Source organism: Betta splendens, chromosome 9 (genome assembly GCF_900634795.4).
Source record: "Betta splendens chromosome 9, fBetSpl5.4, whole genome shotgun sequence".
Classification (NCBI taxonomy): domain Eukaryota; kingdom Metazoa; phylum Chordata; class Actinopteri; order Anabantiformes; family Osphronemidae; genus Betta; species Betta splendens.
In genome coordinates, this window is record NC_040889.2 from 3,583,734 (window position 1) to 3,601,646 (window position 17,913).

Consider the following 17,913-nt stretch of genomic DNA (forward strand, 5'->3'; position numbering starts at 1 on the left):
TGCAGGCAACGGCTAACTAAACTCTAGCCGGGTCTTTTACTCTAAACTAAGATTTCTGTGTCGCTTATGAGGCTTACGTGTTTTATTAAACGTTTTGAAGGTGGACCGTCATTAATGATGCCCGTAGACTGGGGGGAATAAGGGACGCTGGGCATCCTGGCAGACTCAACCCGTGGTTTAGCTTTGCGTGGGGTAATTTGCCGGCAAAGCTTTTATTTGTGGAGTAGTCACCTTCAGCTGCTGAACAATCAGTCTGTGACATCTCATTCTTTAGAACTGTGTTTCAGATTTGGATAATCATTTAGCGAAGCAGCATTCTGCTTATGCCACCGTGGCATATGCAATTAATCACTAATTCAGTTCAGACAGTGACACGCTGCTTAGCTAGCTTCAGTTGAAATAGTGCAACAAAACATGCTAAAAGCTAGTTAGCTTAAGGGTAGCGTGAGACAGCTGCAGCTGGATGCTCGGAGAACAACGAGCTTATCGGAGCACGATGGAGTAGTGGGTTCCTCTAAAAGTCCACAGTCAAAGGAGTCCGTGTTTTGTATGCTAATAGTAAACAGCAGGCTAAAGCAAGGATTTGCCACTAACTACAGTAAAGTGAAGAGGAAATGGATCTGTGTCTACAAAAGAAGGAACAAAAGTACACGGTAAAGATTACAAGACGTCATGAATGGGAGTTATGCCCTTATCATACTCTGAATTCATCTATGAATTTGTTTTTTGTTGCAATATTTTTTATTGATCTTGTATAGATAATATATCTTGAACTGAAAAGTGTTTGATATGTAGTACACAGTTGGAAATAAAGTTTAAGTATACCTACATAACTTATAGCCTTTACTACGTTATTTATTTATTAGGAATAACGAGTTTGCCAAACCTTATTAAGATATAATAGAAACAAGTAAATAAATTCAGTAATGGTATTTACAACATCTCCATTTTTAATTTAGTGATTTGTTATATAACCTTTTGGGTAGTGTTTTAAAATGTTTAATTTCTTTACAGTAATTTGAAGGTCGGCTTAAAGCTAATCTGGGAAAATGGAAGGTGCTGGTAGAGCTAATGGTAAGTTTGTTATTATTATTATTATTATTATTAAGCTTCAGACACAACAGTTGAGCTCATTGATCATTGAGTCATTGATTTTTCTTTATTGCATGAGAAATAATAATACATATTGAAAGAGCTGACAACATAGATGCAGGCAGCAGGAGGGTCACAAAAAGCAGGTACAAAATAAATGTCTTCATTATTTGTGGAGGTGTGAGCATTGTGGGATTAGCGATCACCTGCGTTAACAAGATCAACACAAACCCAGCTAAGAAACAATTCAATTTTATTCAACAACATTACTGTCTGTGTTGTGTCCAGACAACCAGCACTGAGTCCCTGCTGTGTGTGCTTTTATGTCAGATGTGCAGGCGGAGCTGGACTCTGTTGACTCTGAGCTGGAGCTGATAGAGCTGCAGATTGCGGAGCTTCTGCAGAAGCAGGCTGAGCTGACTTCTCGTAAGAATGCCCTCCTGCAGCAGTTGGAGGAGGCCTGCGATGCTGCACCCTCATCCTCTTCGCACTCGGCTACAGCAGCTCCTGTAATGAACAAGCAGGAGATGCAGCGCTACGATGGCACAGGTGCTTTTCACATATTGCTGCGGAGTTGTGGTCAGTAGGTTTGTATATTGATCCACGTTCCTCTTTCTCATGTGTAGATTTCCCATGGTATAAAGAGCTGGAGCGCCATCTGAAGGACACGTTCCATTTATCCAAGTTCAGACCGCTGCAGCTGAGAGCCATGAACCTGAGCATGTCTAGCAAAGACCTCTTCTTGGTGATGCCAACAGGGAGAGGAAAAAGCCTTTGTTACCAGCTGCCTGCAGTCTGCTCCAAAGGTACACTGAGACACGAGCTATATTTAGGCTAAAGCTCCTGAGGTCATTTGGTTTGCTCCTGAATCCTCTTGCCATCCTCCATCCCACTGTAACATGTCACCACTTTTCTTTGTGTGTGACAGGTTTTACATTAGTTATTACTCCCTTGGTGTCACTGATGGAGGATCAGATCATGTACCTGAATTCTGTCAATGTGCCCGGAGTCATGCTGAATGCTTCCAGTAGCAAGGTAACAACTCAGTGCACCTTCCATTAACCTGCATGGTATTTGGGTTGGAAATCTGACATAACAGCTCTTTATAACTTCAGTGTTATTTCAGGATCAGCAAAAATCCTCTTAGATTTATTTGCTTATTATACTGGAAAAGTATTTTTGTAAGTCATTAATTTTGATTATGTTCCTTGACTGATGCTGTCTGAAAGTACAAACAGCTTGGATCAGGAAGGGGCACAGTTGATTAGAAGAATCTGACATGAAACTCTGGAGTTAGGCCCTTCAATCAACAAGGCAACTTTTATATTAGCTATAATAACACATGCTCATGTACTTGTGTGTGTCTACATTTAACCCATCTCCTGCAGGAGCAATGGGCTGCCATGTAAGGCACATGTGCAAAGTGGAAGTGCTCTGGTGGGGGTTTAAACCTGGGACCTTCTGCTCCCTTAACCAACGCTCTACTACTGAGCTACCAAGCCACATTGACTGTGTTTTGTGTTATATTATAACTTTAGAAGCATAAACAATCTTTAACCACATCCATGCACCTCCTCTGACTTGTACTAATTGTATTATTTCAGTAGCTCGGTATGGGGACCATTAACCTCAGGTACCTACAACTTTTTGTTGTTTGGTTTTAGGAGCACTCAAAAACAGTCATGGCTGGACTGACAGATGTAAAGGCTCCATTTAAGCTGGTGTATGTGACTCCAGAAAAGATTGCCAAAAGTAAACTGTTGATGTCTCGTCTGGAGAAAGCCTACAACGCCAACCTGCTGAGTCGCATTGCTGTGGACGAGGTGCACTGCTGCAGCCAGTGGGGCCATGACTTCAGACCCGGTGAGGGCTAATGACTGGAGTGAACATTTCCCGTCATCTCCTACTGCTTCTGAACACCAGTCAAGATTAGCTCATGTGCCCATTTCCTGAATTAGTGAGAGTCATTGTCTGATGTTTTGCATAGATCCTGCTCAACTGTATGTTGTTAATCATTCTCTGGTCTCTGGCGGCTTCACTTTTATTTTAAACAAGCAGCTGTACAGCCCAGTCTCAGCCTCTTTGGAGAGTTCACATTGTTGATAAAGCTTCATGTGTCTTAAATGGTAGATTATAAGCTGCTGGGAATCCTGAAGAGGCAGTTCCCCAGAGTCCCACTGCTTGGCCTTACTGCCACGGCAACCAGCAGCGTCCTGAAGGACTGTGAGAAGATCCTGTGTGTGTCTAAGCCAGTCACACTCACGGCCTCTTTCAACCGAACTAACCTGTACTACGAGGTGGGACCAAAAGAGCTGTGCTCACTTCACACATTAATGCTCTTCCTTTCATTTTACACTGAACAAACAAACAAACACAGTATTTAATCACTCGGTGCATGAGTCTATCTGGCAACACACCTGATCCTTCTACTCATACTACAATTATCTTATCTATTTAATTATGTTCCATAGCATATTTATGAAGTAGCTTAATGCTTATACTACATGTTTAACATGTAAATTACTTCAGTGTTGTCTCTGGTTTGTTTGATGTCAGGGAACTAGTAATCGGTTAACATTAAGACATCTCTACACACATTGGTACATATGTACACTAACTCGCTGCTGTCTATTTTCAAGGTCCGTATTAAAGATTCCAATAACAATGCATCAATAAGTGACATTGCTTCGCTGATAGACAGCAGATACAAGAACCAGTCAGGTAATGCAAAGACAGAATAGAATGCTATTAGGATGCATAGGTTACATGCACATACTGAACCACCAGTAAAACTCTTAACGTGTGTGTGTGTGTGTGTGTGTGTGTGTGTGTGTGTGTGTGTGTGTGTGTGTGTGTGTGTGTGTGTGTGTGTGTGTGTGTGTGTGTGTGTGTGTGTGTGTGTGTGTGTGTGTGTGTGTGTGTGTGTGTGCGCACATGCGTGTGTGCATGCGTGCACGTGCTCGCTCCACAGGGATTGTGTATGTGTTCTCTCAGAAGGATGCTGAGTTCGTGGCATCTGAACTGCAGAAAAGAGACATCCTGGCCTATCCCTACCACGCCACCATGGACCCTGTTGATAAGTCTCGAGTTCACCACAAGTGGGCATCTAATAAAGTCAAGGTATTTAGTGGTGGAGGGTCCGTTCCTTTGTCACAAACAGATCTTTAAAGCAGAATCTAATAAAGTCCACTCCACAAATCTGACCCTTGTGGAAGAGTGGTGAGAAGCCATGGGTACCACAGTGAATATGTTTAGAAGGTGCTGTGTTTAGGTGAGACCAAAATTGAACTAATGTCCTAAGTGGAAGACCTTTGTGTGGTTAAATTGCTGCACATCACCCTAAACTTACCAGGTCTTAAAACAATAAAACATAGAGCAGTGTGTTGTGGGGATGCATTTCTTCAGGATCAGATGAAGGAAAGATGGATGGAGCTAAACACAGGACAACCTTAAAGAAAAGCTTATAGTCTACATTATAGTCTACAAAAAGGTTTTGGAGTAGAGCCACTGCCCCTCTACAGCAAGAGGAACCAGCTCAGGTGGATAGGGCACCTGTTTCAGATGCTTTTCTGGGAAGGTGTTTCACAGGGACCCGGCTCTGATGCACTGTGATTCTCAGATGGTTCCTCTGGAAGAGCTGCAGGACATGTTTAGAGAAAGTCTGTGGTTCTGGCTCAGACCCTCAGCTCTGCCCTAAATGTGTGAATGGAGACTGGACCTAAGTTTTCTGTGTGTGAACAGAAGCTGATATAGCTCCTGATTTGTTTTCAGGTTGTGGTCGCCACAGTGGCATTTGGCATGGGCATCGACAAGCCTGATGTCAGATTTGTCATTCACCACACCATCAGCAAGTCTATTGAGAACTACTACCAGGAAAGTGGACGAGCAGGTACAGGCTTCATTCAGACGGGTTCATACAACTGTGGCGTTTGAGTATTGAACCTCTATTGGTGCTCGTCTAGGGCGAGATGGCCATCCAGCCGACTGCATCGTATACTTTGGCTTCTCAGACATCTTTAGAGTCAGCACCATGGTGGTGATGGAAAACGTTGGTCAGCAGAAGCTGCTGAAAATGGTGGACTACTGCCAGAACGTGGACAGGTGGGTGGTTTTCCTCCACACACTTCCTTTGAAAATAAAGTCCTAGTTTATAAATAACTTATTGATGCCGACTGGACTGGATCTGCACCAACCACCACAGGCCAACAGTTGGTGACCTCTGGTCTGTCACCTCAATATAAAGGTTTTAGCTGTGAAAGTCAGATAGTCACTTTCCCCCTATCACTTGCAAATCTTATGTCTGTGTGAAGATGCCGGCGCTCTCTCATGGCAGTGCACTTTGATGAAGTGTGGGACGATGAAGGATGCAACCAGATGTGTGACACTTGCCGACATTCAGAAGGTGTGTGTTTGTGTGACAGTGTGAGAGTGTGAGAGCGTCCGTCCGTCCCTAATATGATATGTTCTCATGTTCAGACCACACCTCCATGGATATTACCCAGCATGCCAGGGAGGTGGTGCAGCTCCTAGAGCTGGCAGCTTCCATGAATGAAAAGCTGACTCCCCTGAAACTAGTGGACGCCTGGATGGGGAGAGGACCTGCCAAGCACCGGAGATTGATTCAGACCACGGCGCTGTCGCGGCTGCAGGCGGAGGCTGTGATTGTGCAGCTGCTGCTTCAGGGTTACCTCAGGTGACATCTGGTTCCATTTGTTGCGATCTTAACTCAGGAACTGTGTCTTTGCGTTGGTAGGTCAGATGAGTAGCCAGCAGGCATTTCCAGTATGTGTTAAGGATACGTGAGAGACAACATCACACCATAGAATACATTTTACATGGTTTAACCTGATGGCAGGGCTGAGGAACTGTAGTTTGCTCTCAGGCATCATCAGAGCATTTCAATTCCATCCGCTTTGGTCCCTGCTTATTACTTTGTTGGAAAACAAACTAGCACAAATGATAAATGGGACTGTGCCACCTGAGAAGTGGTACCAGATATGCCATAAATTACAATCCGCATATTTTGATTATTAGTTAACATTAACAATTATTAATGACAATTGACAATCGTTTTGAAAATAGTGAATTTCAACACATTTAGATGTACACAGTGAGGTATAACAATGTAATCAGAAGCTACAGTATACTCTTGTATAGGCTGAACATCAGAGCATCTTATCTAATGCAGTGTTTCCCAACCACTGTGCTACAGCACGTACATGTGAGAAACAGAATTAGTTCTAAGCTAGTGGCATGTAGTGACACGTGTTTGCTCACTAGAGGAGAATGTCACGCTAAATACCAAAGGACATAGGCTTGGATACAGAGTCCCATCTCCTGCAGGAGGGCGTCAGCTGGGAACCCAGCATTCTGTCCGGGACAGAAGTCATGTCTCTCAGCCAGGTCTCAGGAACTCACCCTAGCTCAGTGCTGGGAGATGGCTGTTTCTGTAACCTTGAATCAGGCACAGTGGAGCCTGAGATCAACAATCCTCATCACTTGTTTCGTTCTCAGTGGAGGCAGAGTTAAGCAAAAGACACTTGTTACCTACAGAGACATGAACTAGAACTAATCTTCCTGGAGGCTCCTGCACAGTGGACATTCCTCACAAACAGAAATACAGAATTCAGGAACAGAAGCTCTCCCTGCACCATTTGCTCATTGAGTTATTTTTGTTTAGTGTTCTACATGCAGCTGGCAACTAACAAAGGTCATCTGTAAATCTGCACATTGTCCTGTACGTTGCTCTCACCTTTGTATAACGGGTCTATCGTAGTTCCCACATAACCTTGTTCTTACTAGACATGTCCTGCAACAGTCCACATGAATAACTGACAGCAAGGTCACATTGGTGCGCCTCTGTTAAACTGTAGACATACTGAATGTTGGGTAGTTTGTTTTTAGGCCATATTTGGGTGCTGTGAGGTTGTATGTTCAGTTATAACAGACATTTCTATGTAGTGTATTGTCCACTTACTGTATATAAAACATGATTAGAGTCACTGTCTTGTCTTTTTCTCTCTATGTCTTTCCTCAGAGAAGACTTCAGCTTTACTCCATACACCACCCACTTCTACATGAAGCTGGGTGCTAAGTCTCCTTTGCTAAAGAACCAGAACCATAAAGTGAGCATGAAGAGGAGGGCATCAGTCAGTGACTCTGTGGCAGTGAGTGCACCATCTTTAAACATGCTTTGGGTCAAAATGTTCTCAGTTCATTTTGCTAAAGTGAGTTTATACATTTGGTTTGTACTTTACATAAAAGTTAGGGGCTGATTTTCCAACTGTGTTAATCACATTTGCTGTCCAACTGGTTGGTTGATGCACTGCTAAAGCATGCTTACTGTATATAGTCAGGTCTAGTTTCTAGGTCTACAACCAGAAGATGTTGGGAGTTTTAAACGAGGAGGAGAATATGAGCTGATGTTAGTAGTGGTAGTGCACTGTGCTTTGTACAGTAAGCTTTGCTCTTCTCCTCCAGCTGCTGAATAGGTCACCATGCTAATAGCGTTCAAATAATGGGCTGATTAGTCTCCAGTAGTTATCAAGCTCCTGTTTGTAGGGCTCCACTAAATGCTTTTTTAGGTTAAAAAAAGGTTAAAAATATTCCATGTTAATCTGAAAAGTTTGCGCCTTTAAGCAGGAAGAGCTTGTTGGACAAATACTGTGGGGCCTATTGGACATTTGGGTGCTCTGTGTCTTTGTCTTTAGTTTCCTGTCGTCCTCTCCACCTACCATACATATTAACAGGTCAAGGTAAAAACTGTTGTCACTGACCTGCAGGTGGGATCTGGCCAGACCAAAGCCAAAGGAGGAAAGAGATCAGTTCATCGTGCTGGAGCTGGCCCTGTGTCTAAGAAAGTCAAGGAGGATCTTCTCTAGCTTCCCACACCTCATTAAGGAGACACATGGGCAAGTAGAGGCCATCATTCTGAATTTCGTGCTGCTTCTGGATATATCCACACATAAGACATCTTGTAGTATGAATCTAAAACACCCTAAAGATATCATATCATAGCCTAATCGGCTAACTGCTTTATTTCCCAGGGTTGCAGATTTAATCAACCTCACATCCAGAGGTGCAAACACCTTCCACTTATCACAGAGATAGCTACCACTAAACGAGGCAGAGGAGAAGCTGAACATAAGGCACCGAGCAAAGGACAGACAGAACAAAGCTAAGCTAGCTGAGCAAAGACCAGATCACTATAAGGATTAGCAGGATGCTTATTGTTAAAGGTGCTTGAGTGTTGCTGCTTTTGAGGTAGTCGCTACCAAGCAGAAGGTGATGATCATCAGATGAGGGCTGCAGCAAAGACATAATGACTAAAAACTGAAAGTAGTTCCATCCTGAACTCTGTCTGACACATTTTCTGTTAAAAAGCAATAAATGTGGATTGTCTCTACAAGTTGATGCTCCTCTGCTGTTCACTAACACTGGTTTCCTTGATTACAGAACTGCTCAGTTACCGAAGCCAGTGGACTTAATCGAAGCTTTGACTCTATTGGACAGGTCCTCACTGCAACCCAAACAAAGACAACTAAAATGTCCAGTAAACAAGAACAAGTGGACGAAGGGTTCAAACAAAGAGCCGACACAAAGGCGAGGAGAGGAGGGGATTTACCAACACGAATAACACCGGCCCGACTGGAAACGCACCAACTCAGCATGTCAAAAAAGCTCATAATCATTGCAGCAGACAGAAGGAATGCAATGATTCTTGCATCTATGATTCAGTTCATGTATTATTTGTGTAAGGTTGTTTTGTTTGAGACAGTTTGTTTTGATTGGGGTTTAGGGATTTGGATAATAAAAGGATTGCATTTCCAGGACACAACCAAAAGGTAGAGCCTGTAAAGACTGAAGCTATTGATTAATTCATGTTTATTGTTTCTTCTCTTTACTTATACAGCAGGTAGATGGTTAGATGCAGTGGTGGCCATGCATTTCACACCTAGTTCTTCAGTGATGTCCTGCCTAGTCCTACCTACACCTCATACAAGCATCAATATGACACCACGGCTCCAGAATCCATTCAGAACCACCTAAATATAACCCAGTAAATACAAATAAGCTAAAATTCACAATTAAAACAGAAACCAAGATCCCAGATACTGTTAAGATCTTAAAAGATCAGTGAACAAAGTTCAGGTCCACCAAAAGTAAACTGTGAGCATAAACAAGTTTGTCTGATAAACTGCATGTTGTTGATGTTTCAAACCAACAAGATGCTAAAAAGAGCACAGGTTGGATGGGAGCCAGCTTTTTCTGAAAGCAGCGCCTCCTCCTTCAGCATCGTAGGTTAAATACAGGCATTGTTGTTAGTAGCTTACGGATCTCTAGGTTTAGTTTAGACAATTTGAAAACGTCCGTCTTTCAGGCTTTTATGAGTTCTTATTGGATGTGTCCCTTCAGTGTCCCTTCACCTACAGGAGCTGCTCTGATTCTGAAGCCTCAGGCAGATTTATAGAACCTGGCAACATTTGATTGGATGGAAAGCACTGTTATATAAAACTGAAACAAGTTTTAAGCTTTGAATTAAAAACATCCAAACATGAGACTCCTTCGTACTTTGCCATCTGACCTGGGTTGAGCTTCTACAAGTCTGACTGGCCGAGGCACTGCCAACAGGAACCACCGGGGTGGACACCTGGAGAAACCAAAGAAGAGGAGACAGGAATCAAGGCCGATGTGGTCTCCTCTGGACCACCAGGAGCTGAAGCAAACACGGCCGTCTCCAGACCAGAAGGAACTGAGGCAGATGTGATTCTCTATGGACTGTCTGGAACCAAGACAGAAGTGGTCGTCAGCCAGGAAACAAGGCAGGCTCTCCGGATCACCGCATAAAACAGGATGAGAAGGCGTTGTCTCGTGTCCGCTACAGGGAACAGAATCAAGGACTAGAGGGGTCCGCTTAATCACGCCGCCAGAGACGGGCTGGAATGGTCTCTTCCAGATCCCAACAGGGACTAAGGCAGGAGAGGTCCGCTTTAATGGGCCGCCAGGAACAAGGGCAGGGTATTGAGCGTGAAGTGGATGAGCTGGAGCTGGAGCGTGATCTTGCTGAGCATGAACCAGGCCTGGGCATGAAGACTGAAGTGGAGCTCGAACTGGAACTTGACATGACAGGGCTGGAGCTTGGACTGGAGCTTGACATGGCTGAGCGGCAGCAGCAGCAATTGGAGCTGACTGCTAAAGCAGGGCTAGGCCTGTACTCCAACGTGGGTACAGAACCGAAGCTTGAGTAGGGGCTTGACCTGGGCAAGATGGCTGGAGCTATAACGACCTACAATACTGGGGCAACCTGAAACACTGTAGTCTTAAAAAAAAAAGGACACCACAAAGTGAAAGCAATCCAAGTGGTTGCAGCAAGGCTCACGTCTGCGTCTTGTTGGGAAGAGTTCTAATATTTCCTGTGATGTTTTTACGCCAGATGCCCTTCATGGAGCCTCTACGAGGGGATTGAACCCGTGACCTGGGCGACATGCTAACCAATGTGCCAAATGACCTGATTAAATTATGTCATTATATGTAATAAATTCACAACTGTGTTTAAACTGTCTAAATTCTCTTGAAAAGTCAAAGTTCTGAAACGTCAAAAACAAATGTAAGGAATGTGGAAACCTTTACACAAAAGAAAACATGATTTTTCCCCTCCTAAAGGAAGGATGTTAAAAACTGGAAGATCCAAGTTGTATGCAAACACTACATGTCACTGTAGAAAGAAGTAGGTTGTGATTCTAGTTCTACTGGTTTTACACAGGTGAAAACACTAAACAGTAAAACGGCTCCTCTTGGTTCTTGGTCTTTAATTTGGACTAAAACATGTGAACAACAACAATCTCTTCTAAAAGGAGTCAGAAGGACCTTCTGTCAGAAGGACACAGACACAGATGTGATGAATGGACTTCAGCAGAGGTTCTGCTCTGGACCAGCACCACATGGTTACTACATGGAACCATGGTTCCTTCAGCCAGACTGATCTCAGAGCTGTGACACACCGGATCAGTAGTTAGTGTTGATGCTACGACACTTTGATGAGTGACGACCACTGTCTCACTGGAGCTTTACAGGAAACACTGGATCTCTGCCGTGACACTAACTGCGTTTAGTCCAAAACAGACTGACTCCATCCTCTACTCACCTCAGAGTCTGCAGTTTGCAGTGTTGACTCTGATGAATGAATTTTGCCGGTTGTTAAAATCCAGATCCAGTTGTGTAAGATGTGATGGGTTGGACTTCAGAGCTGAGACCAGAGAATCACAGCTGAACCCTGACAAACTGCAGTGACTCAATCTGAACAAAGAATCAAAGATGAAACATTAGTAAACAAAGAGTTAGTTAAAACCATCCAGTCAGTAGAACATCAGTCATGTGTCAGCACAATGTTTACATCTCATTAAGCTCACAGAGACCTACAACATGGAGTCTGACCTCAAATTCTCCAGTCGACAGTGACCACTCTCCAGAAAACCACACAGATGCTTCACTCCTTTATCCTGCAGGTCGTTTTTACTCAGGTCCAGTTCTGTCAGATGTGATGGGTTGGACTTCAAAGCTGAGACCAGAGAATCACAGCTGATCCCTGACAACCTGCAGCCCCTCAATCTGAACAAAGAATCAAAGATGAAACAGTAGTAAACAAAGAGTTAGTTGAAACTATCCAGTCAGTAGAACATCGATAATGTGTCAGCACAATGTTTACATCACATTAGGCTCACGCAGAACTAAAACATGGAGTCTGACCTCAGAGTCTTCAGTCGACAGTGACGATTCTCCAGAAAATGACACAGATGCTTCACTCCTGAATCCTGCAGGTTGTTGTCACTCAGATCCAGCTGTGTCAGATGTGATGGGTTGGACTTCAGAGATGAGACCAGAGAATCACAGCTAAACTCTGTCAAACTGCATTCACTCAAGCTGAACAAAAAAAATCAAAGATGTGGATCAAAGCATTAATAATGAGTCAGATTCGTCCTGATCACTGATGTTTAGTCTAAAATGAGCAATGTTATTTTGTGCTTGTCTTGTTGTGTTGTCATGACCTCAGCTTCTACACATCATCCACATGTCAGCACAACATTCATACACCTGTTGTTGTTAGCAATAATTCACAACCTGCTGCTGACCTCAGTCACATCTGGAATCAGTATGAACTCAAACTTGATTGAAGCGAAATATTAGTTGATGATTTTCTCTGATTCTTGTGAGAAATACAATGAAAATTGTGAAGTTATTATCTCAGTCAACAAACACTTTGATGACAGCTCACTGAAATGAAGCGAAACTGCAGAATAAGAATATGATAAATGAGTTTCCAACCAGGATGGACCTGCCTGGTCCCACCGGGACAAACACAAACTCACTGGTTGGCTCCTGTTTGGTGCCACCTTGTGTTTCTCTGCAGTGGATGGGTTCTGATGAACTGGACCAGTTCTGGTTGTTTCATTAGTCAGTTATATAAGAACATTAGGATTGTTTTCTGCTTAAGAAAGTATCTGGGTTCAACCTATAAAGAATATTGTTTATATTGTTGTTTTAATGTTTAATGTTCTTTCAGTGAAATCAAGGTGATCAAGGTTTAAATGAACAAAGAAACCAAACTATTAACTGTATGGAGAGAAACCTGCTGGTTCCCTGAAGCAGAACCACAGTCAGAACCTATAACCTAGAACAGTAACAGTCAGTGAACTGACTTCAGAGTCTTCATTCGACCGTGATGACTCTCCAGAAAACCCCACAGCTGCTTCACTCCTGAATCCTGCAGGTCGTTCTTACTCAGGTCTAGTTCTGTCAGATGTGATGGGTTGGACTTCAGAGCTGAGACCAGAGAATCACAGCTGATCTTTGACAACCTGCAGCAACTCAGTCTGAATAAATATTTAGATAAGATAAAACAAAAAAAGAGTCAGTTAAATCAATTCAGTGTCTCATGATGTTGTCATGATTTTCACTCAGATTCTCAAAATCCTTGTGTCTTTATTGTGATTCACTGGTTTGTCATCTTGATGGAGACAGAACCAACAATATGATCCTGACTGAAATGTTCCTGTCTAAACTCTGTCGCCAGCAGAGAACAGAGACACTGACTCCACACGTGTCTCTATAGGATCCAAGCTCTCAGTCACCTTTGACCTTCGTCACTCTTCTGGAACAAGTGTGCAATCCTGAAGGTGATTTGACCTCGTGATAAACCTGCTGCAGTTCACTTCACATTAAGCTCACACAGAACTAAAACAGGGAGTCTGACCTCAGAGTCTCCAGGCGACAGTGACGACTCTCCAGAAAACCACACAGATGCGTCACTCCTGAATCCTGTAGGCTGTTGAGGCTCAGGTCCAGTTCTTTCAGATGCGACGGGTAGGACTTCAGAGCTGAGACCAGAGAATCAGTGCTCTTTGACAACATGCAGAAATTCAATCTAAATAAAGATGTGGATCAAAGCATTAATAATGAGTCATATTTGTGCTGATCACTGATGTTTAGTGTAAAATGAGCAGAGTGACTTTGTGCTTGTGTTGTTGTGTCGTCGATCAAAGACTTCATCTGGTTCCTTTCATTCATCGTCTCTCTAACTCTGAACTATTCTGTGTCGTCTGATGGAAAATGTTCAGACTAATGTTTGGATTAAACTCCAAACTGACAATTATTGATGAAGTGAATCATCTTTAGAACTGATCCCAGTCAAATGGATGTTCTCTCCTCTGGTCCTACATGGAACCTAGAACCTTCTCTAGCAACATGTCTGCAGCCTCATGTCCTGCTTGCGTCAAAGTGACATCATTGTCTGACAGGAAGCATCTCACACAAGTTGAAGTGTCGCCTCTTGATCCTTCAAACTTGTGGAGACCTGATTTACGCTGAGTGTCTGCTGCTGTGTCACATTTACCGAAAAAGACATCACAAACTTCTGTTCACAAGTGTCATGAAACTGGACTTTTAGTCATTGTTCCCGGTTTTATTTTTTCCTGTTTAGTTCCTGCCCCATCTTAGTTTTCTGCTTGATTATTTTTGTCATTTGATTCACCTGCTGTTTTCGAACAGTCATTAGTTTTGTCATATACACACACACACCAGTACTCACCCTCATGCCTCTGCCAGATTGTCTTGTGTTACAGTACATACCAGCAGTCCAGCATGTCATCACGTGTAAGTCTCACCTGTGTAGTGACTATTGATCTCACTCTGACCTTGCCTGTTCCTGAGTCCTGTCTCCAATTACTTTTTGCACCATGATTTTGACCAGAGCCTGACTCTGAACTGTGCCTGACTGACCACACTTTAGCCTGCCGTATTGGAGATACCAAAATATCTCTAAACATTTGGATCCTTCGTTCCTGCATTCCTAACAATGAGCTTCATAGACTTTATATAGAGTCACAACAAATTCCCAATCATTCCTGCAGGTTTCTGACACGAGCCCCTGTTCAATCTAGATTTAAGGGACAAGCTGAAAAACTGCTGCTGAGACATGAATCAGGAAAAACACTGACCTCAGAGTCTCCAATCGACAGTTAGGACTCTCCAGTCCAGCAAACAGAACCTTCCCTGAATCTTGTACTATGTTCCAGCTCAGATCTAGATGTGTCAGATGTGATGGGCTGGACTTCAGAGCTGACGCCACAACTTCATAGTGAGTCTCTGTAAGTCCGCAAGCAGAAAGTCTGTAATGGCAGAACATTTAAAATCTATGAATGTGAACTGACTTTAGGTCGATGCTGAAGCAGCTGTAGCTCAGTTGGTCGAAACCATCAAAAAGTGTGTGAACCATGAACCTAACGTGATAAAGAGCAGCTACTGTAGTTTGGACAGATGTGTCGGTCCATCACTGTAATTGTGGTGACAGGAAGGTGTGAAGTGTGTTTAATGTGATTGAGGCTGTAGCTGCTCTCGTATTAATTGGATGTGTTGCTCCACCTCCATTTCCTCTTCATGACTCTTATTGAACCAACAGTAGAACCAGTGGATATGAAGTTTCTGTTGGTTCTAGTGCAGAGTCCATATGTGACAGGTCAGCATGTCCCCTGAACCCAGTGACAGAAGCACCAGACTGGAACCTTTTGAGTCAGAGCAAACCCATGATGTTGGAGACAGTTTCATTCAGTCACTCAGAGTCCAGGAGTTTGTCTCTTCATTCCCTTAGTACTTTTCGCCCAGAGAACCTGACGTGGTAGGTTTCAGTCTGCTGCTTTTCTCTGGAGGGCACTGACCTTTGACCTCACACTGACCTCCAGCAGCAACTCAGCTGTAAACACACACACACACACACACACACACACACACACACACACACACACACACACACACACACACACACACACACACACACACACACACACACACACACACTGCTGCTGAGACATGAATCAGGAAAAACACTGACCTCAGAGTCTCCAATCGACAGTTAGGACTCTCCAGTCCAGCAAACAGAACCTTCCCTGAATCTTGTACTATGTTCCAGCTCAGATCTAGATGTGTCAGATGTGATGGGCTGGACTTCAGAGCTGACGCCACAACTTCATAGTGAGTCTCTGTAAGTCCGCAAGCAGAAAGTCTGTAATGGCAGAACATTTAAAATCTATGAATGTGAACTGACTTTAGGTCGATGCTGAAGCAGCTGTAGCTCAGTTGGTCGAAACCATCAAAAAGTGTGTGAACCATGAACCTAACGTGATAAAGAGCAGCTACTGTAGTTTGGACAGATGTGTCGGTCCATCACTGTAATTGTGGTGACAGGAAGGTGTGAAGTGTGTTTAATGTGATTGAGGCTGTAGCTGCTCTCGTATTAATTGGATGTGTTGCTCCACCTCCATTTCCTCTTCATGACTCTTATTGAACCAACAGTAGAACCAGTGGATATGAAGTTTCTGTTGGTTCTAGTGCAGAGTCCATATGTGACAGGTCAGCATGTCCCCTGAACCCAGTGACAGAAGCACCAGACTGGAACCTTTTGAGTCAGAGCAAACCCATGATGTTGGAGACAGTTTCATTCAGTCACTCAGAGTCCAGGAGTTTGTCTCTTCATTCCCTTAGTACTTTTCGCCCAGAGAACCTGACGTGGTAGGTTTCAGTCTGCTGCTTTTCTCTGGAGGGCACTGACCTTTGACCTCACACTGACCTCCAGCAGCAACTCAGCTGTAAACACACACACACACACACACACACACACACACACACACACACACACACACACACACACACACACACACACACACACACACACACACGTTGGCGCGTTGGCTTGGGAAGCGGAAGGCCCCAGTTTCAAGTCGACCAAAGCATCAAGTGTGTTCTTGACTAAGACACTTCCCACTAGCTCCCCGGGGACCGCACTGTGGCTGCCCACTACTCCCCCCAGGGTGTGGGTAAAAATGTAGCAGGTTCAATTAATAGATTCTGTGTGTGTGAAGTGTTTCTCTTTAACACTGGGGCTTCAGCTTCATGTTACTGTAAAGTATTAATGATTGCATTAATCTTGGACTTACTCAGCCTTTCTGCAGTTCCTCACAGCTGGAATCAGTCTCTCTCGTCCCTCCCATGATGTGTTGTAATTCTTCAAGTCCAACTCATCCAGAACCTCCTCTGACATCTGCAGCATGTAGGCCAGAGCTGAGCACTGGATCAAGGAGAGTTTCTTAATTGATCTGTTCTCCGACTTCAGGAACTCTTGGATCTGCTGATGGACTGAGTGGTCGTTCATCTCCATCAGACAGTGGAAGATGTTGATGCATCTGTCTGGAGAGATTCTATAATAGTTTATCTCCTTTAGGTTGTTGATGACCCTCTGAATGGTTTCTGCGCTGTTCTCTGTGTGACCCAGCAAACCCTCTAAGATTTTCTGGTTGGAGTCCAGAGAGAGGCCATGAAGGAAGCGAACAAACAAACAGGTCAAGGTGGCCACTTGGACTCTGGAGGGATTCCTCCATGGTTATACTCAGGACATCATTCAGAGATGAGACGGTTTTAGGATAAACCTCATCGAGGTGTTGATTTCTCTTTACAAACAACTCTTTGATATTTTTAAAGAATGGCTTTTTTTGTTTGAAAAGTTTTGGGGAGGGTTTCTCCAGTTCCTCCAGTTCCTCCATCTTCCTATTGGTGTAACAGAGCATTATGTGAACAGCAGCCAGAAACTCCTGAACGCTCAGATGAACAAAGCTGAACATTTTGTCCTTGGCTTTCCTCCTTCGCTCCTGTTTAAAGATCTCAGTGAACACTCCTGAACACACAGAGGCTCTACTGATATTGATGCCGCTCTCTTTTAGATCTTCCTCATAGAAGATCAAGTTGCCCTTTAGGAGCTCCTTAAAAGCCAGTTTAGCTAATGACTTGATGTAGCTGTTGCTCTGTTCTGGTTCGTATTTCTCTTTAGTCTGATCCATCTGAAACCCCAGGAACTCTGCGTACATCTCTGTCAGGGTCTTGGGCAGGTCTCCTCCCTCTCTGGTTTCCAGCAGCTCTTCCAGAATTGTAGCAGTGATCCAGCAGAAGACTGGAATGTGGCACATGATGTGGAGACTTCGTGATGACTTGATGTGGGACATGATTCTGTAGCTCTGCTCCTCATCTGTGAATCTCTTCCTGAAGTACTCCTCCTTCTGTGAGTCAGTGAACCCTCTGACCTCCGTCACCACGTCAACAAAGTCTCGATGAATCTGATTGGCTGCTGCAGGTCGTGTGGTGATCCAGATGCGAGCAGAGCGTAATAGTCTTCTTCTGATGAGGTTTGTCAGCAGCTTATCCACTGAGGTGGACTCTGTAACGTTACGTTGACCCGTCTCCTTCTTACTGGTGCTACAGTCCAGTTGGAGGCGACTCTCG

General features: G+C 43.8%; 2 protein-coding genes across 2 annotated transcripts; one reads left to right on the top strand and one right to left on the bottom strand.

Annotated features, from left to right (window-relative positions):
• Window positions 1-185: 185 nt before the first annotated feature.
• Window positions 186-9,650, top strand: recql (RecQ helicase-like). Its single transcript, XM_029160412.3, has 16 exons — window positions 186-653; window positions 1,015-1,074; window positions 1,423-1,641; window positions 1,719-1,898; window positions 2,021-2,127; window positions 2,757-2,955; window positions 3,223-3,389; window positions 3,732-3,813; window positions 4,064-4,212; window positions 4,864-4,981; window positions 5,055-5,193; window positions 5,403-5,494; window positions 5,569-5,785; window positions 7,130-7,259; window positions 7,875-8,003; window positions 8,548-9,650. The coding sequence occupies exons 2-15, from the start codon at window positions 1,050-1,052 to the stop codon at window positions 7,971-7,973; spliced, it is 1,923 nt and encodes a 640-aa protein (XP_029016245.1). The 5' UTR covers window positions 186-653; window positions 1,015-1,049; the 3' UTR covers window positions 7,974-8,003; window positions 8,548-9,650.
• A 12-nt stretch (window positions 9,651-9,662) lies between these two features.
• On the bottom strand, window positions 9,663-17,474 carry LOC129604632 (NACHT, LRR and PYD domains-containing protein 14-like). The gene is made up of 10 exons (XM_055511940.1): window positions 17,333-17,474; window positions 15,476-15,623; window positions 14,586-14,756; window positions 14,283-14,378; window positions 13,343-13,513; window positions 12,789-12,962; window positions 11,839-12,012; window positions 11,527-11,700; window positions 11,237-11,388; window positions 9,663-9,742 (listed from the first exon to the last, which is right to left on the bottom strand). The coding sequence occupies exons 1-9, from the start codon at window positions 17,472-17,474 to the stop codon at window positions 11,238-11,240; spliced, it is 1,401 nt and encodes a 466-aa protein (XP_055367915.1). The 3' UTR covers window positions 9,663-9,742; window position 11,237.
• Between the last annotated feature and the right edge of the window lie 439 nt (window positions 17,475-17,913).